Source organism: Heliangelus exortis, chromosome 19 (assembly GCF_036169615.1).
Source record: "Heliangelus exortis chromosome 19, bHelExo1.hap1, whole genome shotgun sequence".
NCBI lineage: Eukaryota > Metazoa > Chordata > Aves > Apodiformes > Trochilidae > Heliangelus > Heliangelus exortis.
Genome location: NC_092440.1, coordinates 6762236 through 6778713, shown reverse-complemented (window position 1 = coordinate 6778713; position 16478 = coordinate 6762236). Strand labels below are relative to the sequence as shown.

General features: G+C 40.4%; 1 protein-coding gene across 8 annotated transcripts in view; it reads right to left on the bottom strand.

The window, feature by feature from the left end:
- ZDHHC8 (zinc finger DHHC-type palmitoyltransferase 8) overlaps positions 1 to 16478 on the bottom strand; it is a 104685-nt gene that overhangs the window by 33798 nt on the left and 54409 nt on the right. Inside the window, exon 1 of one of the 8 annotated variants that reach the window (XM_071762668.1) lies at positions 582 to 877. The exons of the other annotated variants lie outside the window; for them this stretch is intronic. Coding sequence (XP_071618769.1) covers positions 582 to 607 — 26 coding nt within the window. The 5' untranslated portion in view covers positions 608 to 877. Of the gene's footprint in view, positions 1 to 581; positions 878 to 16478 lie in introns of those variants that run through there. 8 annotated transcript variants of the gene reach the window in all.

Sequence of the window (16478 nt, the reverse complement as noted above, 5' to 3'; positions counted from 1 at the left end):
TGCACATGGTATGCAAAGATGCCCTCTGCATGCTCAGTTGCTGCTGGGAACCCAGAGACCTGGTAAAGCACCCATGGAAGTAGTGAAGACAGTTTCCTGCAGGGAGCTGCATTCAGTTGCTCAGAGCAGCAGGGCTTGGGCAGGCAGGGTCTGGGCTCATTTGAAAATACAGATCAAAACAGCAAAATCCTTCTCCACACAGTGCTTTGAAATTTGCATTGTCCTGCAGTGAAATAAGCACCTACACAGAGCTGGTTAGCACTTACTGAGTGATATACATGAAAGCCCAAGGCTGAGTGTTTGTTTTGATGTGGTTGTAAAGGAATATGCTAGAATGCTGTAGCATCACTTGAAATTGAATTCAAGCAACCTGGTCTAGTGGGAGATGTCCCTGCCTATAGAGGGCTGGATCTCGATGTTTAAGGCCCCTTCCAACCCAAACATTCCATGATTCTATGAAATGCCCAGCTTTTTTTTGCACCTTACATTGAAGGCACCAATTGTGCATTGAATCTAGCATATACATAGGCTGGATTTCAGAATACATATTAACATTTTTATATTAGAAGGATAATGCTCACATCAAAGTGAGACAGCAGGTCTTCATGGCACTTCAGGCATCTAATGGGCTGCAAGCAGAGTCACGTTGAGCATCAGTAAACCCTCTGGTGCCTTGTGGAAAGGAGTAAATTGTCAGTGCATAGTCAAAGCAGAGTGGCTTTGAGCCCAGATTACAGAATGAGCACAGAGATACAGAGACAAACCCCCTTTAGGTGATGCTCTTGGGTTTTCTTTCTGAGCTCTGGACTTTGCAAAGCCTGAAGTACCATAGAAGCTGGAAGAGGCAAGGACAACTGTAATCCAGGGCTTCTCCAACATGCACCAACCTTTTATCAGTGTGATGCTGAGCAGCTGGAACCAAACCCCACTTTTTCAGAAGATATTAGTGACAGGAGTGTATGAGCATCCTTTGGGTCACAACAAAAAAGCAGCACAGTAAAGAGTTACTGCAAGATAACCACAGCAGGAGAGACACTACTTGCTCTGTCACACTGAAAGTTTTAAATCCATTTGGTTAGAAAAAGAAGGAACTGCTGCCCAGTAACATTCCTTTGCAGTTCTGTCTGCATATGGCTGGGCACCAGCATCTCTGTATTGCAACAGCTGAATGACTTCCAGCCTGATCCAAAATTCACATAAGGGAATTATCAAGCCACAGAAACCTCGCTAAATGGGAAATCAGAGAATTACCTCCAAAAGACATGGTATGAACCAGCAACTTATAACACAGCTGAGCTCTCAAGGCGTGTGGATGAGCTGCTCTCAGCCTGGGCTCCCAATGTGCACGATTTCCAGCAATAACCACAGCCCAGCAGCCCAGAGGGCATCCAGGGATTGAAAGAAACTTCACAGTGGCTGAAAGGGATTCACACACTGCACAAGCTGAGTTTCTCTCAGCATTTTCAAAGCTGCTGTATGGAATGCAAACTGCTGCTTCTAATTTGTAAACATCAGAATTATTAAATTAATGCCATATCTACCACAGCAGTGCTAAAAGGAGACAGCCCCTCATCTTGTGTCCACTGGAATCTTGTTTCCTTGAGTAATGAAGAACATGCAGTTTATTTTGGTTTTATACCACTACTGACCTTCATAATCTTCCAGACCTCTTGGCAACCTGGAATCCAGGTTTTTGTTGGATAAATGGAATTGTACTTGCCAGATCCCATGCCCCTGTGATGGAAAAAATGCACAGCATAGCTCATCTCTGTCTGCAGGCTCCTCTCCAGTGTTTTCCTTGTACTTGTCCTTGTCAATATATGCAGGAATCCATCAGCAATGCAGAAAGATGAGGTGGGCTGCTCCTACAGAGTTGCTTTTTAAAATAAGTTCAGACTTTCACCAGCTTAATTCAGACACACCTGAGGTGATCCCAGCTACTGGCACAGAGGGATTTGTACAGACTTTGCTCACTGTGTTCTCAAATCACATACTGGCAGAACATATCTAAGTACACATTAAGTCTTTGAATTAATGAGAGACAGTGGTGTAGCAGAAGCAAGGTAGCTAATTTTAAGTATGCTGTGATGAGAAATGGGTAAAGAATCCTTGGACAAAAACCATCCTTATGCAGGGGGATGGTGATGTCAGTGAAAAAATAGAGTCTATATTATCTGTATTGTAAAGTCAATTTGACTTTTTAGAGATTCCTTTTCCACATGAGTTTCAGCAGAAAGAAACTAAATTTAACAAGATGCCATCCTTTTACAGCTACTGAAGAAATAACTTAACTAAAAGAAAGCATCTATTCGATTAAACTATGTGCTACTTCACAATGAGCCAAAATGCTTAAGAAATGCTCAGCATGAGACCTGAACTCTGTGATCACATCCTTTGTGGACTAGCAGAGAATTGACTAGCATGATGTTCTTTCCAAGATGCAGGGGAAAAGAAGAAAAACAGAGGACACCAGCAGAGACAGCCCAGGTGTCTGAGCTTAATCCCAGACAGCCTGGATGCCAGGGTGCCTGTCATGGGTCTGCATCAGAGCAAGCTGCCTTGTTAAAACTCTGCCTTGAAAAGGGCTGCAGGGGCTGCTTGGGGTAGTGAACACCAGCAGGAAATATCTTATTGGAGGACTTAATCTCCCCATCATGTGTGCCTCTTGCTCCATGAGCTGGCAGTGAGATGCCAGCTAACCCTTTGAGGGACATGGCATGGCCTGAGCTGGAATGACATAAAGGACCATCCAGCTGCAGGCAAGTTCTGAAGCTGCTGCCACAATTTAGACATTTGGGTGGGCATGTACCATACCCAATATCCAGCCAGCTCTGACAGATCTTCAGCTCTATTTGCAGTGCTGGAGGAGATGGAGAGACTTATACAAAGGAGGGGAAGGAAAATCCTACAAGGCTGGCAATAGCAGTTAAGTTCCTTCCATGTCTTCAGAGAGCTGTTCGGGAAATTTTCAACTAATTAAGACCAGAGGGTGCTGCAGACTCATTTGGATCATGTATGGCCTTTCAGATCTGGAAACAATACCTGTGCATAGCCTGAATAACATGCTTCAGAGCTGCTACACAGGTTATTTTATCTATGCAGAAGCTTGCCTTCACAGGGTAAGGAAGCCAGTCCTAACCTGAATTCTCTTGGTTGAAGGTTTCTAGACACACACACAGCAAAGTTACTGCAGTTATTGAAAGTTTCCTGTATAAACTAGAAAGATTTGGGATTTCATATTTTACAGAAGAGAAGAACAAACCAGAGATAGAGGTACCTCTATTGCAAACAGAAGATAGTGTACAAAGTGTAAACATTCTGATAAATCAAGTAATGGATCACACATATAATAATAAAACAAAAGCATCTCTTGGAATCCCAGCTTTAATTTCCCCACAGGATATCTTCCCAGAGGATATAGATGGAAATGCTCACCATGTAATAGGATTAGGGCAGATTTCTGGAGGCAGGTTCTCCTGCAGGTAAAATTTTATAGGACCTATCAAAATCAAAAATGCTTTGGGGGAGTGATAAAGCACTAAAATAATCCATAGCAATTGTCACATTAACAATCATACTTTTAAAATAAAATGATGAAACATAGCATCTCCATCCTAGGTCTTAATGTTTCTGTCAGCTTGTAAAAAGGGAATATTTGGGTTTGTTCACAAGTATTCCATTCAGGTTGACAGAAAACAAAATTACTTTGCTCAGAAAACATCCTAAGAGATGATAGCATCTTAATTACAGAGAGAGGGAAATGGGATTTGAGCTGGTGTATGGATCTGTTTCTTGCCAATTCCATTCTAAAGAGCAACAAGGCAGTGACCTCACCAGCAGCCAGGATGGCAGGGGACGTGTCATTGCTTTACTTGTAGATTATTTGCTCTACCCCAAACCCCATAATTTTTAAAGACAGAAGAGCAGCTTGCTCACATACTGCAGTGGACACAGAACACCTGGTTTGTCACATTCCCTGCAAATACCTCAGTTTTCACTAAAAGCCAGGGGTAAAAACACCACGGGCTTGTGATTTGGGGAGGCTGATTTTTGCAAGGGTCACAAAGTTTGATAGCTTTGAAAAGGTACAACTATGCTGTGGGTCTGGTGAACTAAAGACTTCAAACTCTGTTTCCACAGTTCAGGAACTTAAACCAGGATTCAAATTACCTGAGATGTATTAGCAAAGCTTAACAGACTGCCAAGTCAAAATGGGACAATTAGCAGTTCCTGTACCAAAATAGAAGACTATGGAAATGCCATTTGTGTCACCATCTGCTACCAATAATGCAATAGGCAAAGAATTCAGGAATTTTTTCTAATGCAACTTGCTCCCATTTCCAAGAATCAAAGTGAATAGTCAGTTCAAGCATTATACTTTCCAGATTCCCAGCTGGGACCACAGTGAGAAGCACCAAACCTCTTATGATTTAACTGTTGAGAAATTTTCAGGCTAAGCTTTCAAGTAAGAGGTTTGGATACAGATCTGAACTGTGGGATGTTTTGTCTCTGGAGTTCTACCATTGCTTCCAACAGCAATATTTAGCATTAGTATATGTACTTCTAAAATACCCAGTTATTCCTGAACTTTGCTGAAGCTCATAATTAATGCTTTTCCCCCTTAATTTCATTTAAAGATCAGGGACCCTCATTTTGCTTTTCAGAAAAATGTGAACATTTACTTCTTGTTAAACAACTGTCACGTTGTAATGAAAATAATTTACTGTTCAGTTTTTCTGAATGAATCTCTTATCCCTCCTGCCCTTCCTCACTTTAATATTTCCTGAAATTCATACGCCGCAAGCAAACTACTTTTGGCTTATACTAAAAAACATTTTAAACTCTGGCACACCTTACTTTTCATTCCACCACAGAGACATAAGCAGAGTTTGCAAAGTTAGAACTGCACCCTTGTGCCCTTTGATTTGAGGGGGTGGAAATAAATTAAAAAGGTAATAATTAGAGTATACCAGTCACTACAAACCTTTTCTGAAGCCGTTTTATAAATTTGTTATATAATACAAACAGCTCCCTCCCATCTTCTTCGTCTCCTATGTCGCTGTCAAAATTTTTGGTAGGGTTTGTTTGGTTGGGTTTTTTTACATGACTACTGGAAAGCCCTAGCACAGACCTACAATTCAAAATCTGAAGAAAACTTTGAAAGAAACTCAGAACTTTTCAAAACATAGTACACTGTACCTGACACCAAAGGGCAATAACACGGTAAAAATGAACTATGTTCTGGGAAGCCAAATCCCTGAAGTACCCTTTGATGAGTTATGAAAAACAATGTCTTTTTCAGAGCAAAAAAGTCACTTTTTCATATCTGAATTCCAGGTTGCATACTTGAATCCAAGAAAAAATATTTTGACCCATTGGACTAAAAAAAAGGCTCATTTTATTTACTTAAGGAACCATAGTTAAATAGTTAGAGTAACTGACCTTGTCAAGGATTATGTTTTTCAGCACTCTGCCTATATAGTGTACAATTCAGCAAGTTCTTTACTCTGGGAACACCTCACCTTTAACACTAACTGCCCTCCCTCAACAGTGTCCTGAAGCTTTCTTTTTAAAAGAATATAAAGATATGTCAGTAAAAATTAATTAGAAAGTATTATAAACAGCCTCAAGAGAAGCTCATCAACTAGTGATTGACACAGATTTACTGGAAAAATGGCTGAAATTTGTGATTACCACAAACAGACTTGTACATCCTAAAATCAATCCTTAAACACTGCTGCAGGTCAGCCATGGAGATGCAGATGTGGAGCAGGGCCTACCCTCTTCCTCACCTTCTATGACTCCCAAAGATACTCACTTGCAATTTTTATACCTAATATTCTGGCATGCTGACAGGCCTCTTGCCACACACTGCAATTAGAAAAGAGCATTTTACATTATTTGTTCCTCAGGCATGAGTGACCAATCAGCTCTTCAGTATTTGCTGCTCAGCACTAAACACAGGTATCATCAAGGTCAGTCAAGTCTGGGAAGTCTGGTTAGCAAGGACCAGATCAGTCAAGTTAACTGACAAGCTAACAAACTTGTTTTCTTTTCATGGTGATTTTTTTCTAATGAAACAAAAGACTGGATCCTGCCTTTTCCCTCAAAATGGTGTGCTGTCCATACAAGCACTTTAACTCTGTATTTACTTTACAAAAGCATCGTGTTCTTTCTTCTCTCTCCCCATGACAGCTCAAGGCAAACCACAGTCCCTGGAACATCTGGGGGTTGTGGTTTGAAAGAATCCCTTCCAGTCATGAAGCAATCATCTTTGCTGAATTAATAAATACTTAAGACTTGTATTTCTGAATTGCAAAACTCTGTGTTTGCAAAGGCTATACAGAAAACAGCCCTTCTTCAAAAGGTTATTAAAAATAAAAGCAAAAACTCCATGTTAGTTATCTTAACTGTGCAAGATGAGAAAATCCATCTGCCTTGTGTCTATAGTAATTGATAGGCAACAGCTCCTTAAATATTCCTTGCTTCTCTTAAATTCACATAACCACAGCTCTGGTTTCCCAGGGAGTTCTGAATGTTGTGGGGGAAAAAAGGGATAGAGATAATAATGTGGCTATGCTAAAGATACAGGAAATACAGCCAGCAAGGAAAAAAAAAGCATTCTCATTCTGAATGGTAACAGATGCCAAGACAACAGAGCCCAGCCTTGAACTAGAAATGTTTTAAAGCCTTCACAATTTGTGCCAGCAAGACAAGGAAGGAGTTAAAGTGAATCCAAAACATCTTACCAGACCCAGAAAAACCAAAGAGCTTGTCTAGAGAGGGGGCTCTCACTGGAGCCTCTGTACCCACCCCTCTCCCAAGGAAGGAGGGACAGCCCAGCAGCTCTGTAGTTAAACCATTTCAACAGAGCTGCGCCCTTCTGAAAAGTTAAACTGGGTGTGCACTTCTGGCAGAAAGGCTGCCCGGGCAGCAGAGGGGAGGAGCAAGCAAGGAGGGAGACTCACTTTCTACCAGGATTTTGTTTCCTGTGTGTTCGACTCAGCTCCCAACACCCGCCTTCACAAACACACAAGCACTGAAGTGTTCATATCACGTGCAATCTTGTGTTGCTCATTTACAACAGCAGCAACAGTGACAGAGAAAAGAGCTCAAAGTGCTCGGCTCCCTTCAAACAAGCAGAAAGCCTGTTGGTGATGGGATAGACAAGGTGGGACTCGTTTTTCCCTCACCCCATGATGCACACAAACCACTCAGGAGAACTCCAGCAAAACTGCACACAGGCTCTGAGCAGCTGTCTGCAAGGGGGTTAAATATCCAGCTCCCCCTCCCTGAGTTAGGAGTGCAAATCATGAAAAGCAGAACCTCTCTGAAACCTTTCTTTCTCAAATTGCTGTAATTTCCCATCTGTCTTAAACTCCGGTGACTTCAACGCATCACCAGGGGACAATTTGCAGCATTTGGTTTAGATTAAGGGTTCCTAAACTGTGACTCAGGAGACAGAGAAAATGATCTGCAGTTGCCTCACAGAGCCATGTTAAGTGGTGAAAGTGTGGATCCCATGTGGCTGTGCTAGCAGGTCCTACATGAGTTTGAGTCCACCAGTTACCACCTGATCTAAAATTCTAGCAATCACTGAGCATGCCAAGTTGATTTTGATAAAAACGTGAAAGATCCATTCAATCACCTCTACTGAGAAGGACATGGCTTGCTCAGGGTTTGGTTTTTGTTGTTTAGTTTGTTTTTTGGTTTGGTTTTGGGTTTTTTTGATTGTTTTTTGTGGGTTGTTTTTTTTTTTTTTTTTAACTAGGAAAGTTGTCAGCTGTACCAAAAAACAACTCTTAAAAGTTTAATCCCTGAAACAAAAAATTAGGCCACTTCCTTGAGATGCCACGTGGTATCTGTTTGAAAAGTGACATTTGCTAGGGGCACGATAGCACACGGAATCCACTGGTGGGTTTTTACTTTTGAGTTACTGCAATATTTCACAACACTGTCGAAGAAAAGAACTATTGAGAGAAAGAACTGACAGGAGCAGCTTCTTTAAAATGGGCATTAAAACCAACTGCAAGTCAAGGCAACAATCTGAAACCTTTGCTTCCAAGGGAACCCATCCTGGACAAACCAGCACCAGCATCTTACAGTACCATGCATTGGTCCTTGGTCTTTCAGCAGCAATGTTATTCATACAGTAATTATCTGATTATTGTTTGCCCTACCTATTGGTTGTGAAAAGCTCATAAAGTAGCTCAAAATGGTACATGCAGGTCTGTGCCCTTATGCTGAAGGTAACAGTAAAGTTAGTAAAATCCACAAATAGAAATCTTAGTTTAAAGAGATTACTTGAAGATACACTTACCTCTCTGTAATATCCAGTGACATTCTATCATCTCTCTTTGGCAGCACAGATCATTAGGAGCATAATATCAATAGGTTACAAAATAGGTTGCAGAAAGACAGGCATTTATTAATTTAAGTTTTAATGTATTTTATAACCCTCACAACGGAGGGTTCTGGAAGCTCACAGAACAAACAGTGTTATCCATACTTGCACTGATACCAAACTGTTAAACTTGCCATTGCCAGACTGCAGAAGGCCCTTGAATGAAGATGAATGGATATGGTTGCAGATACTATAGCAGCAGACAGACTAAGCCTGCCATTTTCCCCACCACAAGCACTCCTACCTATGGCCAGATTTTCTGTCACTGCTGCAGACTCTGGAGCTAAAAAAGTTTTGAATCTAGCATCATCCCTAGAAATAAAAAAAAATAAAATTTTAAAAGCATTTTTCCCCTGTGGATTCAATGCAAAGCACAACCTCTTGAATGTTCAGGTTTCAGTAGTATTCAGTACAAATCTTTAACTTGATCTGTGCCAATTAACACCTTTTTTAGTATCTAACTTGCAGATGGACAGTCTAAGGGTGCAACAAATGCATCTTAATATAACCAGAGACCATTAAGGGATTACATACCTAGCTGGAAAACTCAGGTATTTGAACATGCTATTGAAACCCCAGATACTTGAAACGTGTAAGAAAAAAAAGATTATGAGCCCCAGTGTAGCTCTTATATGTAGGTGCATCTTGCTGTTTCTTCCCTAGTTCTTCACCAGGCACATGGCCCATTCATTGACAAGTGTGTTTTCCCATCTTAGCTCCCTGGGAGTCTCTATTGGCTGCACATCAAGCCAAATGTTCATTTTGCTATCAACATAGCCAGAGGGCTTAGAGATGCCAGCCAACCCTTGTTCAACTAGTGCTACTGTTTTACAACATGTCATGCTTGGTAATATTAAAAAGGAAAAGTAAATAAAAGGAAAAATTAATCTTGTGATTAAACACAACACTTTGGATTGCTGGCTGCTGACACTGGCACCATGCCACCCTCTCTGAGGACAGAACAGAACCTGTCTGCTGTCTTCACTGACAAAAGGTTTTTTAAAAAATAGAGGTCTCTTGCTATGAATAATCAAAACGAGCAGCTTGGCAGAGAGACCTGACCATCAGTTACAGCTTTGTTCTATCTCAACTTGAAAATGATAATATCCAGTTCCAGACTGAGCTTATCAAAGTCCTGCTCTTATAGAATGTATGCATGCCATGTAAATTACAGCTACATTCAAAATATATGGAATTTATGGCAAATTTAAAAGAGAATAAGAGTTTAAAAAAAAATTTTGTGAGATATTTGCATGTGTCAACACCATGTGCAGATTGTTTTGAAATCTGAATCCTCAGGGCTTGCTAAGCACCTGCTCTCTTCAAAAGCAGGCTATGTGCCATTGAAAGACTTGTGCTGGTCCTTTGGAAAAGGATTAATTCCCTTTCAACTACGAATATTTGCATAGGATACTCTGCTTGTTATGCCAAAGTCCTCTTCCCCAACTTCCAGTCCTGCTCTCCCTCTTTCTGCACATCCTTTAGTCAACCACAAAATCTCACACTTTATACGTGGGGTAGTTTCTCAAAAATTTAACAGTAGAAACACTGGACAGTCCTTCCTGGTCCAAAAAGCCATCATCCCTGGCAAGTCATGTGAATGCCAAATATAACTACAATCACCACCAATACCATCAACAAAACCGTCACAATGAAAATATTTTAAATACCAGAAATCCAAACCAAAAAGACTCTAATTTCTTATTTCAACATGGTTGCTGACGTTACCCATTAGTTATGGCTGCACCAAGGCCTCTCAGTGGGTCAGTGTGATGAATGATGCTGCTGATGAAATAACTTCCTAACAATCAGTTCCACCAAGCAGCTGTATTTGGCTGTGTCTCCCAAGTGTGATGACATAGCTGCTTCCCAGGAATAAATGGTAAAAATACCACTGTTTACCCCCCAGAATGCTGTCTTTGTGAAAACCTCTCCTTTTGTATGTTCTACTACTTTCAGTGATTCCTAAAACTGCAGCAAAGGGGACACTGGGAAGTTCCAGTAAGAGGGCTGTGAGGACACAAATATTTTGATGAGAAGAAACACTTAACCAAAGCTTTGGTGGTGTCTAGTGAAACAACAGTTTCTGGATTCAGCATCTTAAGCTTCACATGGTTGTGGCAGACAAATATGTTTCTGAAACATAAATCACATAATCTGCAATGGAGTACAGCCTGCTTGCTTGTGTGCTTCCCCTGCTGAAGTAACAGTAAGAAGATACTCTTACTCCACCAGGCAGGAAAAAACATATGTTGATAGAAAAGCTGTGCTACCTAACACTATGAATCTATAAAAGTGATGAATAGCCCTAATGTTGATGCAGCTGGTGAGATGTTGTCAGATCATTAAGCACAGCCAGGTGACTTATCAATGTTCAAAGCTGTCAAATTTTCTGTCTTCAGGCTCCTTGCACACGTATGCATCCTCTGAGGCAATCTTTCATTACAGCCTGAAAAGCATATTTTTCCTTCTCCTCATTCACCTTTAAAAATCCTCCAGGTTTTCAGGGATAATTTTCAGCCCAATCTCTCTTTTCTCAGAGAGGCTGGGTTTGTGCACAAACATTTATTTACAAGTGTAGGCTAACACACTGGACTGTGATTATCATGTTCACTGTTCTTAGGAAATACTTTGCTGCTGTAGTAGCTGAATGCAGCCATTCTGTATGTGGGCTTCCCTCTCCCCCCCCTGCCCCTCTTATGGCTACAGACACTAAATACAGCTTATTTATGCTTTTCACAGAGCAGCAGAACTGGTGTTAGATTAATTCTGAAACCTATTTTACCAGATTAGTCTGATTATCTTGGATTTCAGATCTGTTCTGCAGGACATACTAAAGATCTCTTTCCAGTCTAAGCTCTGAGAGAAAAAGCAGTGAATTCTCATATGTATCATAACAGAGAAAAAAGTTCCTGTTAAAAATAAACCCAGAAGCGAAAGGCATCAAGGCCATAACAAATGGAAATAGTAAAAGCACAAAGAAGCATCAGGGAAGCTCCTCCTCTGCCATGACCAACGTGTCTACATTGCAAGATCACACTGAGATTTTTCCTGATGAAAGCAGTTCTGCTCAGGCCAGAATGACTGTGCACATGAGCAAACTGGAAAGATGTTTTCAGTGGAAGAGTTAATGGTCTAATCCCATACATACAGGTAAGAGTGTAAGTAGAGCCTTCTTCATATTGTTCACAGGATGAATGCTCTTCTGTTTTAATCATAATGCTTGAACTGAAACTTCTCACAGATGAGAGGAACAGATACAAAGATTATAGTGTGAGGAAAGGCTCTTAAACATAATACAGAAGAAGCATTTTTCACACTTGTGCAACTAAGGTAATTTCTACTGGAAAGACCCACTCCTGCTCTGGGCTAATATTTTGCTAACAGTGAACATAACCCTGAACAAGCAGATCTCAACTATGACACACAGAAAAGCAGATACTTTTACATTCTCAAACAGAGTTAGCTTTTGACCTGCTAGAGGAGGGGTGGATACCCCTCATTTCTGTCTCAAGGGACTGCTTTCTTGTAATTCAGCAGCAGCAGCTCTGTGCTACATTAGTCTTACATTGCAAATGCTCCACAACGTGGACTGGCTGGGTTTCAGGACAGTTGAAAAAACTCAAGTGGAAACTGCCTATGCTTGCTCAACACCTCGTTTTCAGGCCACTTGTCAGCTTGGTATTAACGATGCAATGGCAGTTCTAGTGTGGAACAAATTCCTTATAAATAAGGATTTACAGAATTGAAATGCCTAGGTAATAAAGACAGCTAGGACACACACCCACAAGTAGGATAATGTTTAAAACTGGTTGCAAAATGTGACCAAATTGACAGCATACAACTCTCCTTAACCTCTTTATAAATCTCAAATATAAGACATAAGCATTTAAAAAAGACAGAAAAGCAGAAATGTATCATTAGAAGACTCAAATGAAAGCAAGCCACAGATATGTAAATACAGTATTTTATTATTGCACTACATTTTCAGACTACATAAATAATTGTACATATATTTTGTGGCTGTCCTAAGCCACTGTGACAACTATGACCTTATTGTGGCAACAAAATGCCAAGAAATCCGCTGAAGTTTAGCAATGTTTTCTGACACCACAATCCTGCAGCTATCTCCACAAGCAATTAAATGAAAATGCTGCACTGCCTCCTGCTACATTCCAGAGAGCTGTATCAGGCAGTTCAGCCTAAGAAAAAACACTGGAGATATTTAAGCAGTGAATGACAACTGCCAGTCAGCTCTAACATTCTCACAGGAACTTCTTGAAGTGGTTCAAAGAGGCTTGCAAGAGAAATTCATTCCCCTGAAAATGTGAAAAATATCTTCCAAACAGGTTAATCTTCCTGAAGAGGAAACCTATATTCTTCATGGGGGAAAAACCTGCAGTTCTGGAAGATGCCAGATTGCTTTGCACTTTTTATACCAACCCTTCCAGCCTCAGATTAAGTGTGTAAAGGAAAAAGGAGTGAAAACGGGCAGATACTGAATGCAAAAGAGAGAGCAGCAAGGAAAAAGCACAGAGGACAGAAAGTAAAACAAGAGCAAAGGAGGTGGCAGAAAGTGTTGCAAGAAAAGAGTAAGTTTGTTTTCCATGGTGCTATAGTAGTGACATACTGAAGACAGTCGGGGCATTTTTTGTTCCAGGGAGACAATTTTTCCACCTTCATTCCCTCCAGTGTGAAGGTAATGAGAAGCTGATTTTTTATATATATATATATATATATTTTTTTTTTTTTTTTTTTTTTTTTTTTTTTTTCCCTGGTTTTGGCTCTTTGTCCACTAAGAGCTGGGCTAAGCTCAAACAGTTGATAACTGCATTCTTTGGCATTCCTGAGCTGTAACACACAGAGATGCAGCCTGTGTGAAAGCCTCTTCCTCAGGTGGCTCAAACAACTACTGTGTCCACCAGAGGACATGCTGTGCAGGAATCTGGGGCACACTGGAACTGATTTTAACACAGCATTCAGCATTTTGCCCATTATCATGCTTTTCTATCACAAGCAAAATCACTTTCTGAAAAACTATTAAAGGACCTGGCACCAAATAAAGCAGAGCCTGAAATTCCTGCCTGGAAGGTCTACGCTACAGCATTTGTAGACTTCATCAAAAGGGAAAGTTTGCTGCTCAGGCTCAACCAGAAGCATCTAGAGCAAATACAATGCTAGAAAACATAGCAACCATTTGTTCTGCTTGACAAAGGTCATCAGACATCAGCTTGACTCTCTCAGTGAGAGAGTCAGTTTAACAAATTCTGCTTTCATTGGCAGAACCAAAGATTTACTTCTCAAGGAGCTGGGCCTCACTTTTTATGAGCAGTCAGGAACATTATGTCTCCCTTATACTCTGCAATTTTGAATGTGCAGGGTATAATCCTGAAAACCAGGATTAAATCTAATATGCTTTGAATTCACATGATCTCATTACAGGATGAGATGATTCTAGATAAACTATGCACAACTGTATGCTGAATGTACTCAGAGCCCCAGAATCTGACAACCATGCACGTAGCTTAGCAGTTCTGCCAGGAAAATCTACTCAAACAACTTTTTTATTTTAGCCTTAATCAAAATCCAAAAGCAAGTGGCAAATTCTAAGTGCTGAAGTTGCATGCCACTTAATGGCAACTTCTCTTAAAACTATCACAGTGTTAAAGAACTTTAAGCTGGTCTCTTTTACTATAACAAGGTATTAACCTGCTCTTACCCCACAGTAGGATTTGCAAGGTAACAGCATGTTGATACCTTGTCTAATTCCACAAGTGCAGAGGTATGTGGCTTGTGTGTCTAATTTATACACGGACATTTCAACTTCCAAAGGGGGAAAATGTGATTTAAGTACAAGACCATTTGCCAGATTCCTCAGTTACTGATGTTTCTTATGTGTCTGACCTATAAGGGCAGACTGCTGATACCTGGACTTACCCAAATCACTACAATTTTCTCTACAAGCCATTTCTCTACAGTAAAAGGACAAGTGGAGATCTAAATTTACAGATCATGACACACACTTGTAAATCTTTGCTCTTAGCTTATGATTTTAAAAACATTTAACTATGGAGTTTGTCAGCCAAAGTCACTTTTCTTCCTTCAATCATGTTTTCCAGTTTAATAGAGCAGTAGTAGCTCTTGTCTTTCCCTGTTTTAATGTATGCTTACTGTATTTATTCAGTATCAGCAGCAACAAAACACGTAACCAAACTTCCAGAATACTGGAAATGCAGCTGCTAACGCCACAGTGGGGAAAAGCCCAAATGAGCTACCTTTTCCTCCCAGTTTTAACAATTTCTCTGCACACCAAAAGGCATTATTGTTGACACCCCATCACTTCTGCAAACTCATCATGAGCTTGCCTGCCACGGCAGAGCAGAATGGCCACTGGCAACCCACTTGTCCAACGTGCAGGGTCTGTAGTTGTGTCAGTGCTGCTCAGAATAAAGAATAGATTTTGGTTTTTCAAAGAGCTTGACTTGATAGGTGTGAAGCAATCCCAAAACTGCTCTAATGTTCAGTTTCTTATTCTGGACCAAGTTGCACTCACATTTCTGTTGTTCACAAATTATTGTTGCTCAACAGTTCCAAGGTAAAGAACCTGCCCTCAGTTTCATATAATTACCAAACTTTAACCTTTTTGGGTGACTACTCTGAACATACAATTTTCAGTTGCTGCCAAATTAATGTTCCAGCTATTTTTTTAGAGCAAGAAAAAGAAAAACACTTCTTGCCCAATTAAATTCTGGTAACAATCTTTGTGATCCTAATGGTGATGATGTTTTGGGCCTAAAATTTGGCAGGGTGTTGCTACTGACATTTCTTCAAACCAAAACTTTTAATCATATATTATCACAATTTTTTAATAGCTTTAGCTGGTTCAAAACACTGTTTCTTCAGTGAATGAGCTATTCAAAAATCCTAATCAGGGACCCATTTTACTTGGAGCTGTGTAAACACAGCTGCTAGGATGGGTCTCCTACTGACTGTAACATAAATGGTTTGGATTCTGTTTGAAGAAGAAACTCACAGTGGCAACTTAAGCATGCCAAATGTGCTTCTGACACCCAAAAAGAAATGTGATACAGTTTGATTAGAAATAAAGTGAAATTTAATACTCAAATATAAAGCAGAAGGTGGAACCAGAGCAACCATGATATAAGTTATGTGTCTTGCATGAAAAAGCAACACCTCACGAGCAAGAGAGGAAGAAGGGTCACCAAGGAGGAAAGAAAGTTGTCAGAAAAAAGAAGTGAAAACAACCTGAGGCAAAACCACAGACAAGGAGGCCACCTGAGATCTGCTCTGCCCACCAGAGCACTGTTAGCCCTGGCAATCAAAGCAAACTAAGGGACAACTAAATCAAACTAAGGGACAACTGATCCTGAAGGGAAGCTTCCAGGATTTAGCAATAACACACGGAGGGTCCTTCTAATTGTATTCTGCTTCAGTTGGTTCATTTTCCTTCAAAATCCAGTGTGGAGTGAAAAACATATGGGAAAATGTTTAATAACAGGCAGACTGACCCAGTGCCAGGAGAAAGCCCAAATGCAGTGTTTCAGAGACAAGGCACATGAGGTTACAGGTGGAAAGCACAGACTGGATTGTGTCTGGTGGTGGCTTCTGCAGGTTCTTCTGGATGTTGCAGAAAAAGATCAAATAGTCATTATACACATTTATCAGTGCTTTTAGTGAGGGGGGCAGAGAATGGGAAGGTTGGTTGGTTGATTTGCTCAATGCTGAAATAATTCTCAGCTCAAGATCAAGACAGTTAAAATTCTAGCAGTCACTTTACTGAGTCACAGAAGCATATGTTTGAGATAGTTTGGCTTGGATTTATTCAGTATATATAACAGTGGCAAGGAGCTTTCAAAAAGGGTTTGCAGTTGGATTGATAGACATGTAATCACTTTGGAAGGCAAGATGAATCACTCACACTAGTGACAAAAACGTACACTGAATTCCCCTTAGCCAAGGAAACAAAAGAATAAATTACTACATCTCAGGTATTACAGAAAAAAAAGGGGAGCACAGATTTTGCAGAACTGACTTTAAAAATATTTGAATTTCA